This window comes from Salvelinus namaycush, chromosome 37 (assembly GCF_016432855.1).
Source record: "Salvelinus namaycush isolate Seneca chromosome 37, SaNama_1.0, whole genome shotgun sequence".
Taxonomy (NCBI): Eukaryota; Metazoa; Chordata; class Actinopteri; order Salmoniformes; family Salmonidae; genus Salvelinus; species Salvelinus namaycush.
The window spans coordinates 27,595,800-27,620,408 of NC_052343.1; the positions used below are offsets into that span (position 1 = coordinate 27,595,800).

At 42.0% G+C, this 24,609-nt stretch overlaps 1 protein-coding gene across 1 annotated transcript; it reads right to left on the reverse strand.

Moving 5' to 3' along the window:
* Positions 1-383: 383 nt before the first annotated feature.
* LOC120031368 (gasdermin-E-like) lies at positions 384-17,626 on the reverse strand. Its single transcript, XM_038977087.1, has 9 exons — positions 17,326-17,626; positions 16,918-17,122; positions 15,879-16,053; positions 13,383-13,503; positions 12,430-12,555; positions 11,991-12,118; positions 3,288-3,459; positions 3,108-3,181; positions 384-612 (listed from the first exon to the last, which is right to left on the reverse strand). The coding sequence occupies exons 1-9, from the start codon at positions 17,546-17,548 to the stop codon at positions 385-387; spliced, it is 1,452 nt and encodes a 483-aa protein (XP_038833015.1). The 5' UTR covers positions 17,549-17,626; the 3' UTR covers position 384.
* Positions 17,627-24,609: the final 6,983 nt, after the last annotated feature.

A 24,609-nucleotide genomic window follows, 5' to 3' on the forward strand; every position in this document is an offset into this window, starting at 1 on the left:
TGCCATGCTCTACCAGCTGCACAACAGAGGACCATATTCTCTCTCTCTCAATTCAACATTGAGGACAGGGAAGAAAACCATCTTCCATCTACTTTCCAGCATAACAACTATGATTTGTTCTCTTTGAATACATATATTTTTCCCCCCCTGATTTGCTTTGAGCTCTGTGTTGTTGAAGAATAACATCAACTGCTAACAATGTCTATATACAGTGATGTAACGATCTGCAAAAAGTACAAAAGGTAAAATAAATAAACATAAATATGAGTTGTATTTACAATGGTGTTTGTTCTTAACTTGTTGCCCTTTTCTTGTGGCAACAGGTCACATCTCTCACCCTCACCCTCACCCTCACCCTCTCCCTCTCCCTCTCCCTCTCCCTCCTTACACTAAAGAGGCCAGGCCTTTCACAGTGATACTCATGACTAGAGGAAGGTATCCAGGCTGGTCCTGCATCTCTGTCCTCAGTGTGTCCTCCTCTCTCTTCAGTGTAACTGTAGAGTGACCAAAGAGACTCTCTGTCCTCTGATACACCTCCTCCTCAGTCAGAACAGCCAGACCTGCATCTCTCAGAGAGAGGGTCTCTCCACTCCCTGCTGCCACATGATGCACCTGGAGGACAAGCAGCACAGGAATACATTGATATGCTTTCTTTTCTGGGCCATTCTTGAATTAAGGTGGCATTTGCATCCCTCGACTTGGCAACAATGACAAACACTTTAAAATGACAAACAGTTAGACATTATACATGTTTGAATTGATATTGAACTGTTTATCAATGTGAAACACAATGGAAGTCAAGTCCTTTATACTGCAAAACTTTATCTTAGTGACATGTTTTTGGGATCTATTATCTTGAATGTTATAAAAAAATTAAACAAAAGTTTTTAATATATTTTATAGATCAACAAAAACAAATATAATACGTTGTTACCCCTTGAACATCACTCATTACAAATATATATATATCTACAAACTAAACTAAATTAATGAATACACTGTATTTAGATCAATAAAGCAAAGAAGGCCATTAAAATATATATATATTTTTACTATTATTATGTGTCCCTAAGTTTTGTGTAATTAGTGTTACCGCCTTAAACATCACTCATTACAAAGATATACAAGGACCTTGAGCATTCCTTCCTGTGGCAAACTGTTATCAGGAGAGGGGTCAATATTAAAGAAGATTATTAGTTAATCACACCCTTATAGTATGTCATAAATGTTATGATTCCATAGATAATTTGGTGTGTTTAAATAAAACATATCATTTGTGTAAGTCAATATTAAATGAAGGGAAATTACACTCTGAGCAAAATTATTAATCAAATCTCTTTAAAAATAATTGACTTAATCATTTACTAAAGGTTAAATGACCTTAGATTTGAGATCGGTGGCCTCCATTTAAGAAATTCCTAAATTACTTACAAAAAGTAATTGGTGAGACCTATACTTTGATGCAACACATCATTCCGGGCAGCCCCACCACTATCCAGTAGATGGCGCTGTTCTGCATGTAATTCTGGCTTTCATTCATGTCACAACATTATATCAGTAAGCAAACACATTTGATTTGTAATTGCTTGAGCTAATAAAGCATACAGTACGTGTTCGCTTCCCTGTTGTATTGTTATTTTGGTAAATGTTGTTTGAGGAAAGGCAGCTCCCTAATGCAGCTGTTTCATTGTCACTCAGTGATCTGTTGTGGAGAGGCTAGCCAGGGGAAAGCCCTCATTGATCTACTCTGGTTGTGCGGAATTGGCTGCGCTTGATTGGCGCATTCACAATGGTTCAGATGGGTGAGTGAATGCATTGGGACAGTGCAACAGCACGTACTGGGAGACTCAGTCAGATGTAGCCCAACAGCACGTACTGGGAGACTCAGTCAGATGTAGCCCAAAAGCACATACTGGGAGACTCAGTCAGATGTAGCCCAACAGCACGTACTGGGAGACTCAGTCAGATGTAGCCCAACAGCACGTACTGGGAGACTCAGTCAGATGTAGCCCAACAGCACGTACTGGGAGACTCAGTCAGATGTAGCCCAACAGCACGTACTGGGAGACTCAGTCAGATGTAGCCCAACAGCACGTACTGGGAGACTCAGTCAGCTGTAGGCCACTTGGGTGCTGCTATAGAGATTCATTAGTAAGCTCAAGAAGGCTTGATGTCATTTGACACAGATAAATAGACATCTTATCTCCCGTAGCAATTTCATAGTTGTTTATCGTCTTCTAGTTAGCTAGCTGAAAAGTCATCATACATCATGTCAACAATCTCCTAGCAAATTATTTTAAAACTTGTAGAGATAAAACATATTGGTGCTCATCAACCACTGAACAGACCTCAGTTAAAATAGAGCAAGTTATAAAATAATTAAACCTGACTGGTTTGGATGGAACTTGCGGTGGCTAACAGCTGCTGTTTGAGGTAGCTAGCTAGCTACTACATGTTGTTGTAAGTGATTGATGTCAGAATGTAATAACCCATGGAACTGTATCTATGCAATGGTTGAAGCGAGGGAGTAGCTTTATAAACGTTGTTGCTTTATTCATAACCTGAGCATCTTGTTAACAGACAGGCAGAGGCAACTGCACTCAGAATGGTGTTCTGCTGCGTCCCAAAACTCTAACAATGATTAGCAATATTGCAGACCGATGCTGATATTGATTCTGAAGTAAAATAGACTTTACTCTATAAAGTATGCTGGACAACCGTGGTGTTCCTTGCAATAGGAGCCAAAGATATGGGCAGAACACTATACACTGGTCATAACCCTTATGTTATAACGTTTGTGTGTGTCTGGTAAGTATTTATGACGGTGCATTCAATGTGTAGTGTAGTAATGTATCGATGCATATTCACTTTTTTCATTGAGTTTCTCCACCAATATTTTTTTGTTAAAAATTGCCACTGGTTACCGTCATTGGTGTCAGTACTGCTACTGGTTGTACAATGTTATCATAAGGGTATAAATATTTGTTTATTTAACATGGGAAGATACATTTACATAAACCCAAATACATTTACATACACAAAAACCTAGAAAAATGAACTCCAGGTCATACATGACTGGAGGCTCAATCAAGCAGGTGTGAACTCACCAGGATCTGCAGGGCCTGTAAGACTGGAGGACTGCAACACGATCCCAACACAGAGAGACCCACATCTGTCATTCCTGAGAAATAAATATGCACACATAAAACCACAGTAGTGAACCTAGTTTCCCAGGAACTGATCAAATAATAACTGGAGAATCCTGTGAAAACTGCTCTCTATCTCACCGTCGAAGGCACTGACAATGAGGTGGACGGCACTGAGAAGTGAGGATCTGATCTCGTCCTCATCCTTCCCAACACATTGGTCTACAAGATCCAGTACGGCCTGGACTGTTTCCCTCTCAGACTCTTCCAGATCACCCAGGTCAGGAGTCTCACCATCACACATCTGATCCAGCTGTGACAAGACAGAGAGAGAAAGAGACAGAGACAGAGACAGAGACAGAGACAGATAAGACAGACAGGGAGAGAGAGAGAGACAGAGACAGAGACAGAGACAGACAAGACAGACAGGGAGAGAGAGAGAGACAGAGATAGAGAGAGAGAGAGAGAGAGAGACAGAGACAGAGACAGAGACAGAGACAGAGACAGAGACAGAGACAGAGACAGAGACATACAGACAAGACAGACAGGGAGAGAGAGAGAGACAGAGACAGAGAGAGAGAGACAGAATGGTAAAAAGAGACAAGGCAAGAAGGCCCTTTGCTCTTGGGGGCGGCAGGTAGCCTAGTGGTTAGAGCATTGGGCCAGTAACCAAAAGGTTGCTAGATTGAATCCCCGAGCTGACAAGGTACAAATCTGTCGTTCTGCCCCTGAACAAGGCAGTTAACCCACTGTTCCTAGGATGTCATTGTAAATAAGAATTTGTTATTCACTGACTTATCTGGTAAAATAAAAAAGGCCATCAAAATGAACATAAAATTTGACATACCAATTAGGATTTTGCTAAAAATACTTCAATCAGATATAGAACCTGTTGCCACTGTGTAGGTATGCGTAACTGGCTGTAAGGGAGTCAGGCGCAGGAGAGCAGAAGTTGGGTAGCCAAAGGAGTCTTTTGTTTCGGTGAACAAAACACACAGCACTAAGAACACTAAACACAATATGGGTTGACATAACCCAGCGCAAACCAGTCTAGCGTGCACATACACGAAACAACAAACAATTCCACACACAGACATGGGGGGAACAGAGGGTTATATACACGTCTGATACTGAGGGCATTGAAACCAGGTGTGTAGGAAAACAAGACAAGACAAATGGCAAAAATGAAAGGTGGATCGGCGATGGCTAGGAAGCCGGTGACGTCGACCGCCAAACGCCGCTCGAACAAGGAGAGGAACCGACTTCGGCGGAAGTCGTGACACACTGGTTATGGTTGTGAAGTCTGGGGTCCGCTCACAAAATGGGACAAACACCAAATTGAGACTCTGCATGCAGAATTCTGCAAAAATATCCTCTGTGTACAACATAAAACACCAAATAATGCATGCAGAGCAGAATTGGGCTGATACCCGCTAATTATCAAAATCTAGAAAAGAGCCATTAAATTCTACAACCACCTAAAAGTAAGCGATACCCAAACCTTCCATAACAAAGCCATCACCTACAGAGAGATGAACCTGGAGAAGAGTCCCCTAAGCAAGCTGGTCCTGGGGCTCTGTTCACAAACACAAACAGACCCCACAGAGCCCCAGGACAGCAACACAATTAGACCCAACCAAATCATGAGAAAATAAAAAGATAATTACTTGACACATTGGAAATAATTAACAAAAAACTGAGCAAACTAGAATGCTATTTGGCCCTAAACAGAGAGTACACAGTGGCAGAATACCTGACCACTGTGACTGACCCAAAATTAAAGAAAGCTTTGACTATGTACAGACTCAGTGAGCATAGCCTTGCTATTGAGAAAGGCCGCCATAGGCAGACCTGGATATCAAGAGAAGACAGACTATGTGCACACTAGCTACAAAATGAGGTGGAAACTGAGCTGCACTTCCTAACCTCCTGCCCAATGCATGACCATATTAGAGACACATTTCCCTCAAATTTCACAAACCCACAAAGAATTTGAAAACAAACCCAATTTGATAAACTCCCATATTTATTGGGTGAAATACCACAGTGTGCAATCACAGAAGCAAGAATTGTGACCTGTTGCCACAAGAAAAGGTCAACCAGTGAAGAACAAACACCATTGTAAATAGAACCCATATTTATGTTTATTTATTTTTGCTTTGGTACTTTAACTATGTGCACATCGTTGCAACACATTTGAAATGTCTTTATTCTTTTGAAACTTTTGTGTGTAATGTTTACTGTTTTTATTGTTTATTTCACTTTTGTTTATTATCTATTTCACTTGCTTTGGCAATGTAAACATACAGTACTAGTCAAAGGTTAAGACATACCTACTCATTCAAGGGTTTTCTTCATTTTTATTATTTTCTATATTGTAGAATTAAAAGAAGTAAAGACATCAAAACGATGAAATTACACATATGGAATCACTTAGTAACCAAAAAAGTGTTAAACAAATCAAAATATATTTTAGATTCTTCAAAATAGCCACCCTTTGCCTTGATGACAGCTTTGCACACTCTTATAGACTTGTTTACGTGCTGCTGTGCATTTTGTTGCTAACCTTACTTTGCTACCTGACAACTTTACGGTTTTTACTTTTTAATTACCGTTTATATTTTTTGTTTTTTCCTCGCTCAACTTTTTTTCTTTCAACTTTTCACTCCGGACGCTTTATCTGGACGTGGTTCGTCAGGACCTCCAACAGCCGAAGCTAAGTAGTAACATTAACATGATGCCTTCTAATTGCAGTCGCTGTACTCATAATATACAGCAGAACGATCGACTTACGGCGAGGATAGCTGTGCTGCAAGCCCAGCTTCAGACACAATCGTTAGGCAAGGGTAATTTCAGTGTAGGAAAGGAAGAAACAGCGTCTGTGCCACCAGTAAGTACAGATAGTAACGTTAGTATAAATCCCCTCGCACAGTCCCCGCAGCCGGACAACTTTCTCATGGCTTCTGGGGGGAAATGCTGTAGGAATGCTCAACCGGTGTCGCTCATTCAGCCGACAGAAACATTCAACCGGTTTTCCCCATTAAGCAGCGGGTCGGAGTCAGAGGCCGAGCCTTCTCTAGTCTCTAATCCTCCCGTTACGGGGTCTGAGACGCCGAAGCCTCCCACCATTAGCTCTGACAAATTGAAAACCCTAGTCATTGGCGACTCCATTACCCGCAGTATTAGACTTAAAACGAAGAATCCAGCAATCATACACTGTTTACCAGGGAGCAGGGCTACCGAAGTTAAGGCTAATCTGAAGATGGCGCTGGCTAAAGTTAAAACCTCCTGAGAGTATAGGGCTAAAACTGAGTGTAGAGAGTATAGGGATATTGTTATCCACGTTGGCACCAATGATGTTAGGATGAAACAGTCAGAGGTCACCAAGCGCAACATAGCTTCAGCGTGTAAATCAGCTAGAAAGATGTGTCGGCATCGAGTAATTGTCTCTGGCCCCCTCCCAGTTAGGGGGAGTGATGAGCTCTACAGCAGAGTCTCACAACTCAATTGCTGGTTGAAAACTGTTTACTGCCCCTCCCAAAAGATAGAATTTGTAGATAATTGTCCCTCTTTCTGGGACTCACCCACAAACAGGACCAAGCCTGGCCTGTTGAGGAGTGACGGACTCCATCCTAGCTGGAGGGGTGCTCTCATCTTATCTACGAACATAGACAGGGATCTAACTCCTCTAGCTCCACAATGAAATAGGGTGCAGGCCAGGCAGCAGGCTGTTAGCCAACCTGCCAGCTTTGTGGAGTCTGCCACTAGCACAGTCAGTGTAGTCAGCTCAGCTATCCCCATTGAGACCGTGTCTGTGCCTCAACCTAGGTTGGGCAAAATTAAACATGGCGGTGTTCGCCTCAGCAATCTCACTGGAATAAAGACCTCCATTCCTGCCATAATTGAAAGAGATACCTCACATCTCAAAATGGGGCTACTCAATGTTAGATCCCTCACTTCCTAGGCAGTTATAGTCAATGAACTAATCACTGATCATAATCTTGATGTGATTGGCCTGACTGAAACATGGCTTAAGCCTGATGAATTTACTGTGTTAAATGAGGCCTCTCCTCCTGGTTACACTAGTGACCATATCCCCCGCGCATCCCGCAAAGGCGGAGGTGTTGCTAACATTTATGATAGCAAATAGAATAAAATTAAATTAAAACGACGTTTTCGTCTTTTGAGCTTCTAGTCATGAAATCTATGCAGCCTACTCAATCACTTTTTATAGCTACTGTTTACAGGCCTCCTGGGCCGAATACAGCGTTCCTCACTGAGTTCCCTAAATTCCTATTGGACCTTGTAGTCATGGCAGATAATATTCAAATTTTTGGTGACTTTAATATTCACATGGAAAAGTCCACAGACCCACTCCATCATCGACTCAGTTGGTTTTGTCCAACATATCTAAGTAACCTACTCACTGCCACAGTCATACTCTGGACCTAGTTTTGTCCCGTGGAATAAATGTTGTGGATCTTAATGTTTTTCCTCATAATCATGGACTATCGGACCACCATTTTATTACGTTTGCAATCGCAACAAATAATCTGCTCAGACCCCAACTAAGGATCATTAAAAGTCGTGCTATAAATACTCGGACAACCCAAAGATTCCTAGATGCTCTTCCAGACTCCCTCCGCCTACCCGAGGACATCAGAGTACAAAAATCAGTTAACCACCTAACTGAGGAACTCAATTTAACCTTGCGCAATACTCTAGATGCAGTCGCACCCCTAAAAACAAAAAACATTTGTCATAAGAAACTAGCTCCTTGGTATACAGAAAATACCCGAGCTCTGAAGCAAGCTTCCAGAAAATTGGAACGGAAATGGCGCCACACCAAACTGGAAGTCTTCCGACTAGCTTGGAAAGACAGTACCGTGCAGTATCGAAGAGCCCTCACTGCTGCTCGATCATCCTATTTTTCCAACTTAATTGAGGAAAATAAGAACAATCCAAAATGTATTTTTGATACTGTCGCAAAGCTAACTAAAAAGCAACATTCCCCAAGAGAGGATGGCTTTCACTTCAGCAGTAATAAATTCATGAACTTCTTTGAGGAAAAGATCATGATCATTAGAAAGCAAATTACGGACTCCTCTTTAAATCTGCATATTCCTCCAATGCTCAGTTGTCCTGAGTCTGCACAACTCTGCCAGGACCTAGGATCAAGGGAGACACTCAAGTGTTTTAGTACTATATCTCTTGACACAATGATGAAAATAATCATGGCCTCTAAACCTTCAAGCTGCATACTGGACCCTATTCCAACTAAACTACTGAAAGAGCTGCTTCCTGTGCTTGGCCATCCTATGTTGAACATAATAAATGTCTCTCTGTCCACCGGATGTGTACCAAACTCACTAAAAGTGGCAGTAATAAAGCCTCTCTTGAAAAAGCCAAACCTTGACCGAGAAAATATAAAAAACTATCGGCCTGTATCGAATCTCCCATTCCTCTCAATTTAAAAAAAAAAAGCTGTTGCACAGCAACTCACTGCCTTCCTGAAGACAAACAATGTATACGAAACGCTTCAGTCTGGGTTTTAGACCCCATCATAGCACTGAGACTGCACCTGTGAAGGTTGTAAATGACCTTTTAATGGCGTCAGACCGAGGCTCTGCATCTGTCCTCGTGCTACTAGACCTTAGTGCTGCCTTTGATACCATCGATCACCACATTCTTTTGGAGAGATTGGAAACCCTAATTGGTCTACAATGAACAAGTTCTGGCCTGGTTTAGATCTTATCTGTCGGAAAGATATCCGTTTTTCTCTGTGGATGGTTTGTCCTCTGCGGGGTGCATCACTTGAGTGGGTTAAGTCACTGACGTGATCTTCCTGTCCGGGTTGGCGTCCCCCCTTGGGTTGTGCCGTGGCGGAGATCTTTGTGGGCTATACTCGGCCTTGTCTCAGGATGGTAGATTGGTGGTTAGAGATATCCCTCTAGTGGTGTGGGGGCTGTGCTTTGGCAAAGTGGGTGGGGTTATATCCTGCCTGTTTGGCCCTGTCCGGGGGTATCGTCGGATGGGGGCACAGTGTCTCCTGACCCCTCCTGTCTCAGCCTCCAGTATCTATGCTGCAGTAGTTTATGTGTCGGGGGGCTAGGGTCAGTCTGTTATATCTGGAGTATTTCTCCTGTCTTATCCGGTGTCCTGTGTGAATTTAAGTATGCTCTCTCTAATTCTTTCTTTCTTTCTTTCCCTCTCTCTCTCTCTCTCTCTCGGAGGACATGAGCCCTAGGACCATGCCTCAGGACTACCTGGTCTGATGACTCCTTGCTGTCCACAGTCCACCTGGCCGTGCTGCTGCTCCAGTTTATTATTATTTGACCCTGCTGGTCATCTATGAACATTTGAACATCTTGGCCATGTTCTGTTATGATCTACACCCGGGACAGCCAGAAGAGGACTGGCCACCCCTCATAGCCTGGTTCCTCTCTAGGTTTCTTCCTAGGTTTTGGCCTTTCTAGGGAGTTTTTCCTAGCCACCGTGCTTCTACACCTGCATTGCTTGCTGGTTGGGGTTTTAGGCTGGGTTTCTGTACAGCACTTTGAGATATCAGCTGATGTAAGAAGGGCTTTATAAATACATTTGATTTGATTTGATTCTGGCTTTCCCTCAACCAGCTTCACATGGAATGTTTTTTCAACAGTCTTGAAGTAGTTCCCACATATGCTGAGCACTTGCTGGCTGCTTTCCCTTCACTCTGTGGTCCAATTCATCCCAAACCATCTCAATTGGGTTGAGGTCTGGTGATTGTGGAGGCCAGGTCATCTGATACAGCACTCTATCACTCTCCTTCTTGGTCAAATAGCCCTTACACCGCCTGGAGGTGTGTTTTGCGTCATTGTCCTGTTGAAAAAAACAAATGATAGTCCCACTAAGCACAAACCAGATGGGATGGAGTATCGCTGCAGAATGCTGTGGTAGCCATGCTGGTTAAGTGTGCCTTGAATTCTAAATAAATCACAGACAGTTTCTCCAGCAAAGCACCCCACACCATCACACCTCCTCCTCCATGCTTCCCGGTGGGAACCACACATGCGTAGATAATCCGTTCACCTACTATGCATCTCACAAAGACACGGCGGTTGGAACCAAAAATCTCAAATTTGGACTCATCAGATCAAAGTTGTGACGTGATGAGGTTGGATCCAGGTGCGTAGAAGAGACCAGACGAGGAATCAGTGGTTAAACATAAATACTTTACTGAGAAACGGTATCCAAAGGATCACAGTAACAACAAACACTAAGTCTCGAAAACTCACTCAGGAAACAAACGCACATGATAAACAATTCAAGCTTCAGCAAAGGAAACTAGAAAACACACCTCTTTTAACAGGAAACTCATAATGAATGATAGGACACAGCTGAGTGGTGTTAATGTCTCAAGGTGACAGGTGAAACCATGACAAAAGGACATATTTCCACCGGTCTAATGTCCATTGCTTGTGTTTTTTAGCCCAAGCAAGTCTCTTCTTCTTATTGGTGTCCTTTCGCAGTGGTTCATCTTTGCAGCAATTCGACCATGAAGGCCTGATTCACACAGTCTCCTCTGAACAGTTGATGAAGGCCTGATTCACACAGTCTCCTCTGAACAGTTGATGAAGGCCTGATTCACACAGTCTCCTCTGAACAGTTGATGTTGAGATGTTTCTTTTACTTGAACTCTGTGGAGCATTTATTTGGGCTGCCATTTCTGAGGCTGGTAACTCGAATAAACTTATCCTCTGGGTCTTTGTTTCCTGTGGCGGTCATCATGAGAGACAGTTTTGTCATAGAACTTGATGGTTTTTGCGAAATTTTACGCATTGACTGACCTTCATGTCTTAAAGTAATGATGGACTGTATTTTCTCCATGCTTATTTGAGCTGTTCTTGCCATAATATGGACTTGGTCTTTTACCAAGTAGGGCTATCTTCTGTATACCACCCCTACCTTGTCACAACACAGCTGATTGGCTCATACTGTAAGGACCGACGCTGGAGCAGAGAAGCAGGTACGGGGAGTCAACATTTAATAAGGAACAGACATGGAACATGACAGGAACAGCATCAGAACAATGCTGAAGCAGGGGGGGGGGGGCAGACAGATATAGGGGAGGTAATGAAAGAGGTGATTGAGTCCAGGTGAGTCCAATAATCGCTGATGCGCGTGACGGGGGAAGGCAGGTGTGCGTAATGATGGTGGCAGGAGTGGGTAATGCTGGGGAGCCAGGCGCCCTCGAGCAGGCGTGACACAAACGCATTAAGTAGGAAAGAAATTCCACAAATTAACTTTTAACAAGGCACACCTGTTAATTGAAATGCATTCCAGGTGACTACTTCATGAAGCTGGTTGAGAGAATGCCAACCGTGTTTATAGCTGTCATCAACGCAAAGGGTGGCTACTTTGAAGAATCTCAAATATAAAATATTTTTAGATTTGTTTAACACTTTTTTGGTTACTACATGATTCCATATGTGTTATTTCATAGTTTTGATGTCTTCACTATTATTATACAATGTAGAAAATAGTACAAATAAAGAAAAACCCTTGAATGAGTAGGTGTCTCCAAACTTCTGACTGGTACTGTATGTTTCCCATGACAATAAAGCCCCTTAAATTAACATTGAATTGAATCGAGAGAGAGAGAGAGAGAGAGAGAGAGAGAGAGAGAGAGAGAGAGAGAGAGAGAGAGAGAGAGAGAGAAAGAGAGAGAGAAAGAGAGAGAGAGAGAGAGAGAGAGAGAGAGAAAGAGAGAGAGAGAGTATGTTACAGATATTCTGGTTGATATATTCATTCCTGCAATTAGTTGTGTGTGTGTGTTTGTTCCCAGTTTCTGTACGTCTCACTCACCACACTCTCCAGCACACTGACTGCCTCTCTGTCCTCCATGGTTGTCTTGAGGAGCTGGAGCAGAGAGGAACGTGTGGCTGCTGGCAGGACTGACAGCAGCTGGAAATGACCACTCAGTTTCTCCAGTTCTATAAACACACAAACAACAGACAGACCATGTTACTTTGGCAAAGTGTGATCAATGTTTTTTTTTTATATACCAAAAGTGTGGGAACTTTGTAATTACTAATCAAAGACAAATATTGAACATTCCATAGACATTACATGTTGACCAGACGTTCCATTCAGTAGATTACATGTTGACCAGACGTTCCATTCAGTAGATTACATGTTGACCAGACGTTCCATTCAGTAGACCACATGTTGACCAGACGTTCCATTCAGTAGACCACATGTTGACCACTAGACAGGAGACATTACCCTCCACTGGCATTATTACCTTCGTTCAGATTTAGGGGGCTGTTGGCATGAAAGTCGCCTCCCAGGTCCATAATTCCATCTACTTCCATCCCATCCTTTGACTTATCTATTTCAAAGCCCCCATTGTTGCAGATGAGGCACAGCTCTGTGGACAAGAGCAGACAACAGTCATAACCAGTCACACACAGACAGATACAGTGGCTATACTACATACAATGGCTATACTAAATACAGTGGATATACTAAATACAGTGGATATACTAAATACAGTGGCTATACTAAATACAGTGGATATACTAAATACAGTGGCTATACTAAATACAGTGGATATACTAAATACAGTGGATATACTACATACAGTGGCTATACTAAATACAGTGGCTATACTACATACAGTGGCTTTACTAAATACAGTGGATATACTAAATACAATGGATATACTAAATACAATGGCTATACTAAATACAGTGACTATACTAAATACAGTGGCTATACTAAATACAGTGGCTATACTAAATACAGTGGCTATACTAAATACAGTGGCTATACTAAATACAGTGGCTATACTAAATACAGTGGATATACTAAATACAGTGGCTATACTAAATACAGTGGCTATACTAAATACAGTGGCTATACTAAATACAGTGAATATACTAAATACAGTGGCTATACTAAATACAGTGGCTATACTAAATACAGTGAATATACTAAATACAGTGGCTATACTAAATACAGTAGCTATACTAAATACAGTGACTATACTAGATACAGTGGCTATACTAAATACAGTGGCTATACTAAATACAGTGAATATACTAGATACAGTGAATATACTAAATACAGTGGCTGTACTAAATACAGTGGCTATACTAAATACACTGAGGAACATAGACACTGGCTGTGTACTTTATCATGGTACTTAACCATGCAGCTATACCTGGGACATTGACAAACCATACACTTCCTCACCAAACTGTCCATTGCATTTGACGTAGAGTTCAATCAGACTGTAGGCCATGACAGTATTTGCAGGAATACCCAGTGACACATCACTATCTGTCTGAGTACTGCCGCTCTGCTTCATAGAGGCCTGTGGAAAACATTTAAAATTAGTCTGAGACGTTTGGTACACAGATGACCCAGATTCTAACCCAGACAGTCATCTATTCTACACCATTGCATTTTCAGGAAGTGGTTCTAATGTCAAGAACAGGAAATGATGTGGTAACTAGAGCTGGGTGATTCCACCAATTCGGTTTGAGAAGTGTAACTTGAAAAAAAGAAATGCATCTCAAGAGGTAACCTTTTATGACTATAGTAAGTGCCTGTTAAGTGCCAAAAAAAGTAAGTAAGGTTGAACATAACTAGGGATATCCTTGTGACAGGGGGAATGTAAGCTTGCTGTTTGTAGGGATTGGCAATTGAATGCAAGCTTCACATTTTTTTTTTAAATTGTTAAAACATTTGTAGCATGTCTATCTATGGCGTGTTGTGGTCCACCTGCTCAGTGTTCCACCACAAAACACAAGAAAATTGGCAAAAACAATCAAACCAGCTCACCTGCTTTTACACTATAAATTGAATATTAGAAGTTCAATATTTCTTCTGAAAAAAATATTTAAAAGGAATAGTTTTGAGAGTTCAGTTCACATAAAAGGGTTGACCTTAAAATGAGGGACGGACGTAAATGAATGCTGCATGGATGGACAATATGCTGAATGGTGGCACTTTAACAAGTCTTTATTCATATTAAAAATCTGATTTATTGAATTCACCATGTGGTCTATATATATATATATTTTTTTTACCCCCCTTTTCGCCCCAATTTTCGTGGTATCCAATCGTTAGTAATTACTATCTTATCTCATCGCTACAACTCCCGTACGGGCTCGGGAGAGACGAAGGTCGAAAGCCATGCGTCCTCCGAAGCACAACCCAACCAAGCCGCACTGCTTCTTTAACACAGCGCGCCTCCAACCCGGAAGCCAGCCGCACCAATGTGTCGGAGGAAACACCGTGTACCTGGCCCCCTTGGTTAGCGCGCACTGCGCCCGGCCCGCCACAGGAGTCGCTGGAGCGCGATGAGACAAGGATATCCCTACCGGCCAAACCCTCCCTAACCCGGACGACGCTAGGCCAATTGTGCGTCGCCCCACGGACCTCCCGGTCGCGGCCGGCTGCGCATGTGGTCTATATTAACGAAAGGGCACTTCATTTAATATAGTATGCTTTTAAAATTCAATATTGGTGCACAATTTATTCTTAAAATATCAAGACACTCTTTTCGTGGAACAACCCAGGTACAGCATTCTGACTAGAGCAAGAGACAGTATTACCACTACTGAACAGACATCTGTGCCTATTACCACTACTGAACAGACATCTGTGAGTATTACCACTACTGAACAGACATCTGTGCCTATTACCACTACTGAACAGACATCTGTGAGTATTACCACTACTGAACAGACATCTGTGCCTATTACCACTACTGAACAGACATCTGTGACTATTACCACTACTGAACAGACATCTGTGCCTATTACCACTACTGAACAGACATCTGTGCCTATTACCACTACTGAACAGACATCTGTGAGTATTACCACTACTGAACAGACATCTGTGCCTATTACCACTACTGAACAGACATCTGTGAGTATTACCACTACTGAACAGACATCTGTGAGTATTACCACTACTGAACAGACATCTGTGCCTATTACCACTACTGAACAGACATCTGTGAGTATTACCACTACTGAACAGACATCTGTGCCTATTACCACTACTGAACAGACATCTGTGAGTATTACCACTACTGAACAGACATCTGTGCCTATTACCACTACTGAACAGACATCTGTGAGTATTACCACTACTGAACAGACATCTGTGCCTATTACCACTACTGAACAGACATCTGTGCCTATTACCACTACTGAACAGACATCTGTGAGTATTACCACTACTGAACAGACATCTGTGCCTATTACCACTACTGAACAGACATCTGTGACTATTATCACTACAGAACAGACATCTGTGACTATTACCACTACTGAACAGACATCTGTGAGTATTACCACTACTGAACAGACATATGTGACTATTACCACTACTGAACAGACATCTGTGACTATTACCACTACTGAACAGACATCTGTGACTATTACCACTACTGAACAGACATCTGTGACTATTACGACTACTGAACAGACATCTGTGAGTATTACCACTACTGAACAGACATCTGTGAGTATTACCACTACTGAACAGACATCTGTGATCTGTCAATATGGTCCTGACATTTACTTTATTTATGAAGGCCTAGCTATCATAAAGTGAGATTATTGAGATTAAAAATCTATTTTACAACAGAGATTATCTAAATCTGAGTTACCAGTAAAATATGAGGAAAATATAATTCACTTCAGTAGAACACTTGGTAATCTTTCCTCCTACCTTCCCGCTCAGGAATACACAGGCGCTCACGTTGGCTCCTACATTGCCACGCTTCCGGACATTGTTTGTGACCGGACAAGGTAGTGACGTCATAATCCTCTCCGTCAAGACGCCTAACACTGCTCTGGGATTCACACGGGTCTGCTTGATCACAGGATGGGACATGTCCAGAACTCTGCAGGAGGGACACATTTTAGGTCATATTTCATAGAAATCTGGAAACACTGGAAAGCTACTTTAAAAGTTAAAAAAATGGATGTACCAATCACAGATTGTCCCTTTAAGCTAAGCTAGTAGTGAAAACAGTGAGGAGGTAGTTCAAGTTTAAGGAAGTTGCTAAACCAGTACAGTTCCACTTCTTTGTTGTCTGAAAGCACCTCAACCTGAAAATGTCCTTTTTACACAAAAGATACCTGCCTGATGTCATTGCAACCAGTTTTGCCCGCTGCTCTTGGGTCTTGGACTCCTTGGGAAGGTGAACTGTATGATGTATTATGATGAATTATGATGAATTATGACTGTATTATGATGAATTATGACTGTATTATGATGTATTATGATGTATTATGATGAATTATTATGTATTATGACTGTATTATGACTGTATTATGATGTATTATGATGAATTGTTATGTATTATGACTGTATTAGGATGTATTATGACTGTATAGGACTGTATTGTGACTGTATTATGACTGTATTATGATGTATTATGACTGTATGATGATATATTATGATGTATTATGACTGTATTATGATGTATTATGACTATATTATGATGTATTATGACTGTATTATGATGTATTATGATGAATTATGACTGTATTGTGATGTATTATGACTGTATTAGGATGTATTATGACTGTATAGAACTGTATTGTGACTGTATTATGACTGTATTGTGACTGTATTATGACTGTATTATGATGTATTATGACTGTATTATGATATATTATGATGTATTATGACTGCATTATGATGTATTATGACTGTATTATGATGACTGTACTGAACATACGTATAGTATAGGGTAACTCACCTGTTTTTTGAGTAGTTGTGTAAGTCCTTCACATCAACCTTCTCTTTGTTCAGGCTGCCAAGGGACAGCTTCTGTTTGGTGGACCATTTCCCTCCCACGGTAATGTTGAAATCAGCCAACTTTGCCTCCACGTTCCCATCTGCGTTCATTTCTTTCTTGTCACCAAATGTCCCACTGTAGTCCACAAAGTCAGACTCCTTGACAGCTGAGGGAAAGTTCAACATTTGAATGGACTCTATGCTATTATACCATAGCACATATCTATAACAGCCACATCCATGACATTATAATTGTCCTATTCTCCTCAGTAAAACAAGAGAAGGATAAATAATTAAATCAATGGTCAGATATTTTAGAACAACAACAACCCATAGTTATTTGTCACTAGCGGGCTGCTCTGGTGCTTACTTGGGCTTAAAGGTGTGTTTCCAGGCTCTCCAGGCTTCAGGACATCACCGAGGGTAAAGCCAGGGGACTGGTATTTGGGTTCCTGCCAGAAGCATCTGTGCCTGGTCTTGACAATGAGTGATCGGAGATTCAGTTCGTCTGTGTCATTCAGACTGGACACAGGGATCAGGCGTCCCTCATGATCTGTGTCCTTCACGAAGGCTTTTGTGGCTTTGGCAAACATCTGAGAGATGGTGATGGATCGTGTTTCTGGCTGCAGCAGATGACAAAGACACAAATGACAAAGACTTCTAAGAAACAAAACTAGGATGAACACATGAACACTCAATACAACATCTTCTGAAGAGCATTCTAAATACATTTCACAGTTGGCAAGACACTCAATAATGCAAACACTATCTCTTTGAAAGGTTCACTTTCCCTGGGAAAAGAGTGGATCAGAACAGAGTAGCAAACAGGAAATACAAACAGGAAATAATTTTAGACCAAAATATTGGTTATATATCATTCAAGGCTATACAAAGCATGCTGTATATTTTTCTTAATTGTTTTATTTCAACAACCTGCAAGAGCTTCAATACTAGGTTCTCACCAATTCTTCCTCTGGGTCCTTATGACTGACAGGTTGCAGAGATATGCTCTTAAGAAGGAGATACTAGTATGTCTGAAATGCATTAGCTAAGATTTCATTACATACTAGTAGGAGGAGTCTCTTTAACTTAACCCCTTACTAGGAAACTGTCCTGTTCCACTCTTGCAAACCTGCTCTTCACTTCTGTTTTATTTCATGAGAAAATAACTTCACTAGAAGCAGGCAGAACTCAAGGAGCAACATGCCTGTAATAATTTGTGTTTAAGAGCAGGGAATTGGCTGTCATCCATTGCTATGTCTTTGGTACATGCCAAGTTGCAGGGAAGCATAATGTGGTTTATGTCAGGGTTGTGTGCGGAGAATATTCGGAGTCAAACGCAGGACACAGGTGTTGAGCGAAACCACAGTGTTTTACTCAAAATTAAGGCAAAATTCCACAAATGGAAATAAACAGATACATACACGTATCAACCACAACCACTAACGCACAAACAATCACGGACAAAACAGAAATGAAAGCCAGAGGGTTAAATAGGGAACATGATGGGGGAATTGAAACCAGGTGTGTATAATACAGACAAAACAAAACGAAACTGAAAAATGGATCGATGGTGACTAGAAAGCCGGTGACGTCGACCGCCGAACACCACCCGAACAAGGAGAAGGGCCGACTTCGGCGGAAGTCGTGACAGTTTATGTGTTGTCATCCTAATGTTAGTGAAGCAGTGTTGGGGAGTACTTCTTACATGCAATTCAACATAGCACAGTTTAGTTTGTACAAGTACATGAGTGTACATATGGCCAAAGTGCTTAGCTGGAAGGTCCAAGTAGAGAATGTGCTGGAGGACCAAGTAGCTGGAAGGTCCAAGTAGAGAGTGTGCTGGAGGACCAAGTAGCTGGAAGGTCCAAGTAGAGAGTGTGCTGGAGGACCAAGTAGCTGGAAGGTCCAAGTAGAGAGTGTGTTGGAGGTCCAAGTAGCTGGAAAATCCAAGTAGAGAGTGTGTTGGAGGACCAAGTAGCTAGAATGTCCAAGTAGAGAGTGTGTTGGAGGACCAAGTAGCTGGAAGGTCCAAGTAGAGAGTGTGTTGGAGGTCCAAGTAGCTGGAAGGTCCAAGTAGAGAGTGTGTTGGAGGACCAAGTAGCTGGAAGGTCCAAGTAGAGAGTGTGTTGGAGGACCAAGTAGCTGGAAGGTCCAAGTAGAGAGTGTCCTGGAGGTCCAAGTAGCTGGAAGGTCCAAGTAAAGAGTGTCCTGGAGGTTCAAGTAGCTGGAAGGTCCAAGTAGAGATTGTGCAGGAGGTCCAAGTAGCTGGAAGGTCCAAGTTGAGATTGTGCTGGAAGTCCAAGTAGCTGGAAGGTTCAAGTAGAGATTCTGCCAGTTTACTCTCTCAAATGACACCTTCTTAATAATAATAACAGACTTCAAAATGTCACCACTATGATATTTAATTAGATCTCATGGAGCATCTAACATACAAGACAGTTACATTTGGAAGTCGGAAGTTCACATACACTTAGGTTGGAGTCATTAAAACTTGTTTTTCAACCGATCCACAAATTGGCTCTCATGAGGACCGCCACAGGAAAGGAAAACCCAGAGTTACCTCTGCTGCAGAGGATAAGTACATTAGAGTTAACTGCACCTCAGATTACAGCCCAAATAAATGCTTCACAGAGTTCAATTAACAGACACATCTCAACATCAACTGTTCAGAGGAGACTACGTGAATCAGGCATTCATGGTCGAATTGCTGCAAAGAAACCACTACTAAAGGACACCAATAAGAAGAAGAGACTTGCTTGGGCCAAGAAACACGAGCAATGGATATTTGACAGGTGGAAATCTGTCTGATGAGTCCAAATGTGAGATTTTTGATTACAACCGCTGTGTCTTTGTGAGACCCAGAGTAGGTGAACGAATGATCTCTGCATGTGTTGTTCCCCTGTGAAGAATGGAGGAGGTGTGATGGTGTGGGGGTGCTTTGTTGGTGACACTGATTTATTTAGAATTCAAGGTACACCAGCATGGCTACCACAGCATTTTTACCAGCTATACGCCATACCATCTGGTTTGCGCTTAGTGGCACTATCACTTGTTTTTCAACAGGACAATGACCCAAAACACACCTCCAGGCTGTGTAAGGGCTATTTGACCAAGGAGAGTGATGGAGTGCTTCATCAGATGACCTGGCCTCCACAATCATCTGACCTCAACCCATATGGTTTGGGATGAGTTGGACCGCAGAGTGAAGGAAAAGCAGCAAAGTGCTCAGCATATGTGGAAACTCCTTCAAGACTGTTGGAAAAGCATTCCTCATGAAGCTGTTTCAGAGAATGCCAAGAGTGTGCAAAGCTGTCATCAAGGCAAAGGGTGGCTATTTTGAAGAATATAAAATATAAAATGTATTTTGATTTGTTTAACACTTATTTGGTTACTACATGATTCCATATGTGTTATTTCATAGTTTCACTATTATTTACAAAGTAAAAAATAGAAAAAATAAAGAAAAAATCTTGAATGAGTAGCTGTAACCAAACTTTTGACTGGTACTGTATATGCTGTGTATTATTCCTAAACACTATATCCACCAATTATTCACGTGCCTTTTATAATCAGAAATGATTGCTTGTGGGTTCCTTCACGTGTGTGTAAAATATTACTGTTCTCAGATTTTTTATTCATAGACTTTATATGTATATATTTTTTTGTTGCTAAACGCGATTCTGTATATATCCATTGTTTAGCTGGAAAGGAATGTTCGTATCCTGTATATTTGACTGTGATATGTGGTTGTCTCACCTAGCGATCTTACTAAGTTGAATGCATTAACTGTAAGTCACTCTGGATAAGATGTCAAATGTAAATACTTTACATACTTTTGTGTATATAGTGTATGTATGTGGACACCCCTTCAAATTAGTGGATTCGGCTGTTTCAGCTACACCCGTTGCTAACAGGTGTATCAAATCGAGCACACAACCATGCAATCTCCATAGACAAACATTGGCAGTAGAATGGCCTTACGTCAGCACAATAACTGTTCGTCAGGAACTTCATGAAATGAGTTTTCATGGCTGAGCAGCCGCACACAAGCCTAAGATCAACATGTGCAATGCCAAGTGTCGGCTGGAGTGGTGTAAAGCTCGCCGCCATTGGACTATGGAGCAGTGGAAACGCGTTCTCTAGAGTGTTGAATTACGCTTCACCATCTGGCAGTCTGATGGACGAATCTGGGTTCATGGGATGCCAGGAGAACGCTACCTGCCCCAATGCATAGTGCCAACTGTAAAGTTTGGTGGAGGAGGAATAATGGTCTGGGGCTGTTTTTCATGGTTTGGGCTAGGCCCCTTAGTTCCAGTGAAGGGAAAACTTAACGCTACAGCATACCGTGACATCCTAGACAATTCTGTGCTTCCAACTTTGTGGCAACAGTTTAGGGAAGGCCCTTTCCTGTTTCAGCAAACGGTTTGTCGAGATTGGTGTGGAAGAACTCGACTGGCCTGCCCAGAGCCCTGACCTCAACTCTATCGTAACACCTTTGGGATTAATTGGAATGCCAACTGCAAGCCAGGCCTACAGTAATTGCCCAACAACAACTATTGCTCTTGTGGAGTAAGATGTTCGACGAGCAGGTGTCCACATACTTTTGGTCATGTAGTGTATCTCATATTATTGTATTGATTTTTTAAACATTTAAAAATATATAACATTTGTACAGTTCTCTATTAAAAATGTAGTTATTTGTCACATTTGACTGTGTAAAACCTAGCAATACTACTTATTTCTCTGAGACTGAGGCGGATATATAGCGTTTTGCAATCTGCAGATCCTCTCAAGCTCTGTCAGGTTGGATGGGTAGCATCGCTGTACAGCTATTTTCAGGTCTCTCCAGAGATGTTCAATCGGGTTCAAGTCCGGGCTCTGGCTGGGCCACTCAAGGACATTCAGAGACTTGGCTGTGTGCTTAGGGCCGTGGTCCTGTTGGAAGGTGAACCTTCTCCCCAGTCTGAGGTCTTGAGTGCTCTGGAGCAGGTTTTCATCAAGGATTTCTCTGTACTTTGCGCCGTTCATCTTTCCCTCAATCCTGACTAGTCACCCAGTCCCTGCCGCTAAAAAACATTCCCACAGCATGATGCTGCCACCACCATGCTTCACTGTAGGGATGGTGCCAGGTTTCCTCCAGACGTGATGCTTGGCATTCAGGCCAAAGAGTTCAATCTTGGTTTCATCAGACCAGAGAATCTTGTTTCTCATGGTCGGAGTCCTTTAGGTGCCTTTTGACAAACTCCAAGCGGGCTATCATGTGCCTTTTACTAAGGAGTGGCTTCCGTCTGGCCTCTCTACAGTCGTGGCCAAAAGTTTTGAGAATGACACAAATATTGATTTTCACAAAGTCTGCTGCCTCAGTTTGTATGATGACAATTTGCATATACTCCAGAATGTTATGAAGAGTGATCAGATAAATTGCAATTAATTGCAAAGTCCCCCTTTGCCATGCAAATGAACTGAATTCGAATAACAGACTGGAAGCTTCAAAAGGAGGGTGGTGCTTGGAATCATTGTTCTTCCTCTGTCAAACATGGTTACCTGCAAGGAAACACGTGCCGTCATCATTGCTTTGCACAAAAAGGGCTTCACAGGCAAGGATATTGCTGCCAGTAAGATTGCACCTAAATCAACCATTTATCGGATCATCAAGAACTTCAAGGAAAGCGGTTCAATTGTTGTGAAGAAGGCTTCAGGGCGCCAAGAAAGTCCAGCAAGCACCAGGACCGTCTCCTAAAGTTGATTCAGCTGCGGGATCGAGGCACCACCAGTACAGAGCTTGCTCAGGAATGGCAGCAGGCAGGTGTGAGTGCATCTGCACGCACAGTGAGGCGAAGACTTTTGAAGGATGGCCTGGTGTCAAGAAGGGCAGCAAAGAAGCCACTTCTTTCCAGGAAAAACATCAGGGACAGACTGATATTCTGCAAAAGGTACAGGGATTGGACTGCTGAGGACTGGGGTAAAGTAATTTTCTCTGATGAATCCCCTTTCCGATTGTTTGGGGCATCCGGAAAAAAGCTTGTCCGGAGAAGACAAGGTGAGCGCTACCATCAGTCCTGTGTCATGCCAACAGTAAAGCATCCTGAGACCATTCATGTGTGGGGTTGCTTCTCAGCCAAGAGAGTGGGCTCACTCACAATTTTGTCTAAGAACACAGCCATGAATAAAGAATGGTACCAACACATCCTCCGAGAGCAATTTCTCCCAACCATCCAGGAACAGTTTGGTGACGAACAATGCCTTTTCCAGCTTGATTGAGCACCTTACCATAAGGCAAAAGTGATAACTAAGTGTCTCGGGGAACAAAACATCAATATTTGGGTCCATGGCCAGGAAACTCCCCAGACCTTATTCCCATTGAGAACTTGTGGTCAATCCTCAAGAGGCATGTGGATAAACAAAAACCCACAAATTCTGACAAACTCCAAGCATTGATTATGCATGAATGGGCTGCCATCAGTCAGGATGTGGCCCAGAATTTAATTGACAGCATGCCAGGGCGTATTGCAGAGGTCTTGAAAAAGAAGGGTCAACACTGCAAATATTGACTCTTTGCATCAACTTCATGTAATTGTCAATAAAAGCCTTTGACACTTATGAAACGCTTGAAATTATACTTCAGCATTTCATAGTAACATCTGACAAAATATCTAAAGACACTGAAGCAGCAAACTTTGTGGAAATTAATATTTGTGTCATTCTCAAAACCTTTGGCCACGACTGTACAATAAAGGCCTGATTGGTGGATGGCTGCAGAGATGGTTGTCCTTCTGGAAGGTTCTCCCATCTCCACATAGGAACTCTGGAGCTCTGTCAGAGTGACCATCGGGTTCTTGGTCACCTCCCTGACCAAGGCCCTTCTCCCCTGATTGCTTAGTTTGGCAGGGTGGCCAGCTCTAGGAAGTCTTGGTGGTTCCAAACTTCTGTCATTTAAGAATGATGGAGGTCACTATGTTCTTGGGGACCTTCAATGCTGCAGAAATGTTTTGGTACCCTTCACCAGATCTGTGCCTCTACACAATCCTGACAATTCCTTTGACCGCAAGGCTTGGTTTTTGCTCTGACATGCACTGTCAACTGTGGGACCTTATATAGACAGGCATGTGCCTTTCCAAATCATGTCCAATCAGTTTAATTTAACACAGGTGGACTCCAATCAAGTTGTAGAAACATCTAAAGGATGATCAATGGAAACAGGATGCAACTGAGCTCAATTTCGTGTCTCATAGCCAAAGGTCTGAATACTTATGTAAATAAGGTATTTCTGATTTTTTTATTTGCAAAAATGTCTAAATACCTTTTTCTGTGTTGTCATTATGGGGTATTGTGTGTAGATTGATGAGGAAAAACATTTATTTAATCAATTTTAGAATAAGGCTGTGATGTAACAACATGTGGAAAAAGTCAAGGGGTCTGAATACAGTGTCTTTGCCATAGATGAATAGGGTAAACTTGTAATTCTATTTGCTGACCCCTACAGTATCTATCTAGCCTAGCTATATAAATCACACCCCTCCGCAAACATGCCTTCTCCAATGTTGGTTACCCGGCGGTACTTATGTAAATTAGGTAAGAGAATACAATGTTACCAGTGTTTGACATGGGGGAGGGGCCAGTAACTTTATGATCAAACTTGATCAATATAGAA

Excerpts from the sequence above, each read along its gene's own strand:
- LOC120031368 (XM_038977087.1), bottom strand. The coding sequence starts at position 17,548 with ATGTTTGCCAAAGCCACAAAAGCCTTCGTGAAGGACACAGATCATGAG. Across the intron at positions 13,504-15,878 it reads GTGTATTCCTGAGCGGGAAG|GCCTCTATGAAGCAGAGCGG; the intron begins GTAGGAGGAAAG and ends TGTTTTCCACAG. Across the intron at positions 3,182-3,287 it reads CATTGTCAGTGCCTTCGACG|GAATGACAGATGTGGGTCTC; the intron begins GTGAGATAGAGA and ends TTTATTTCTCAG.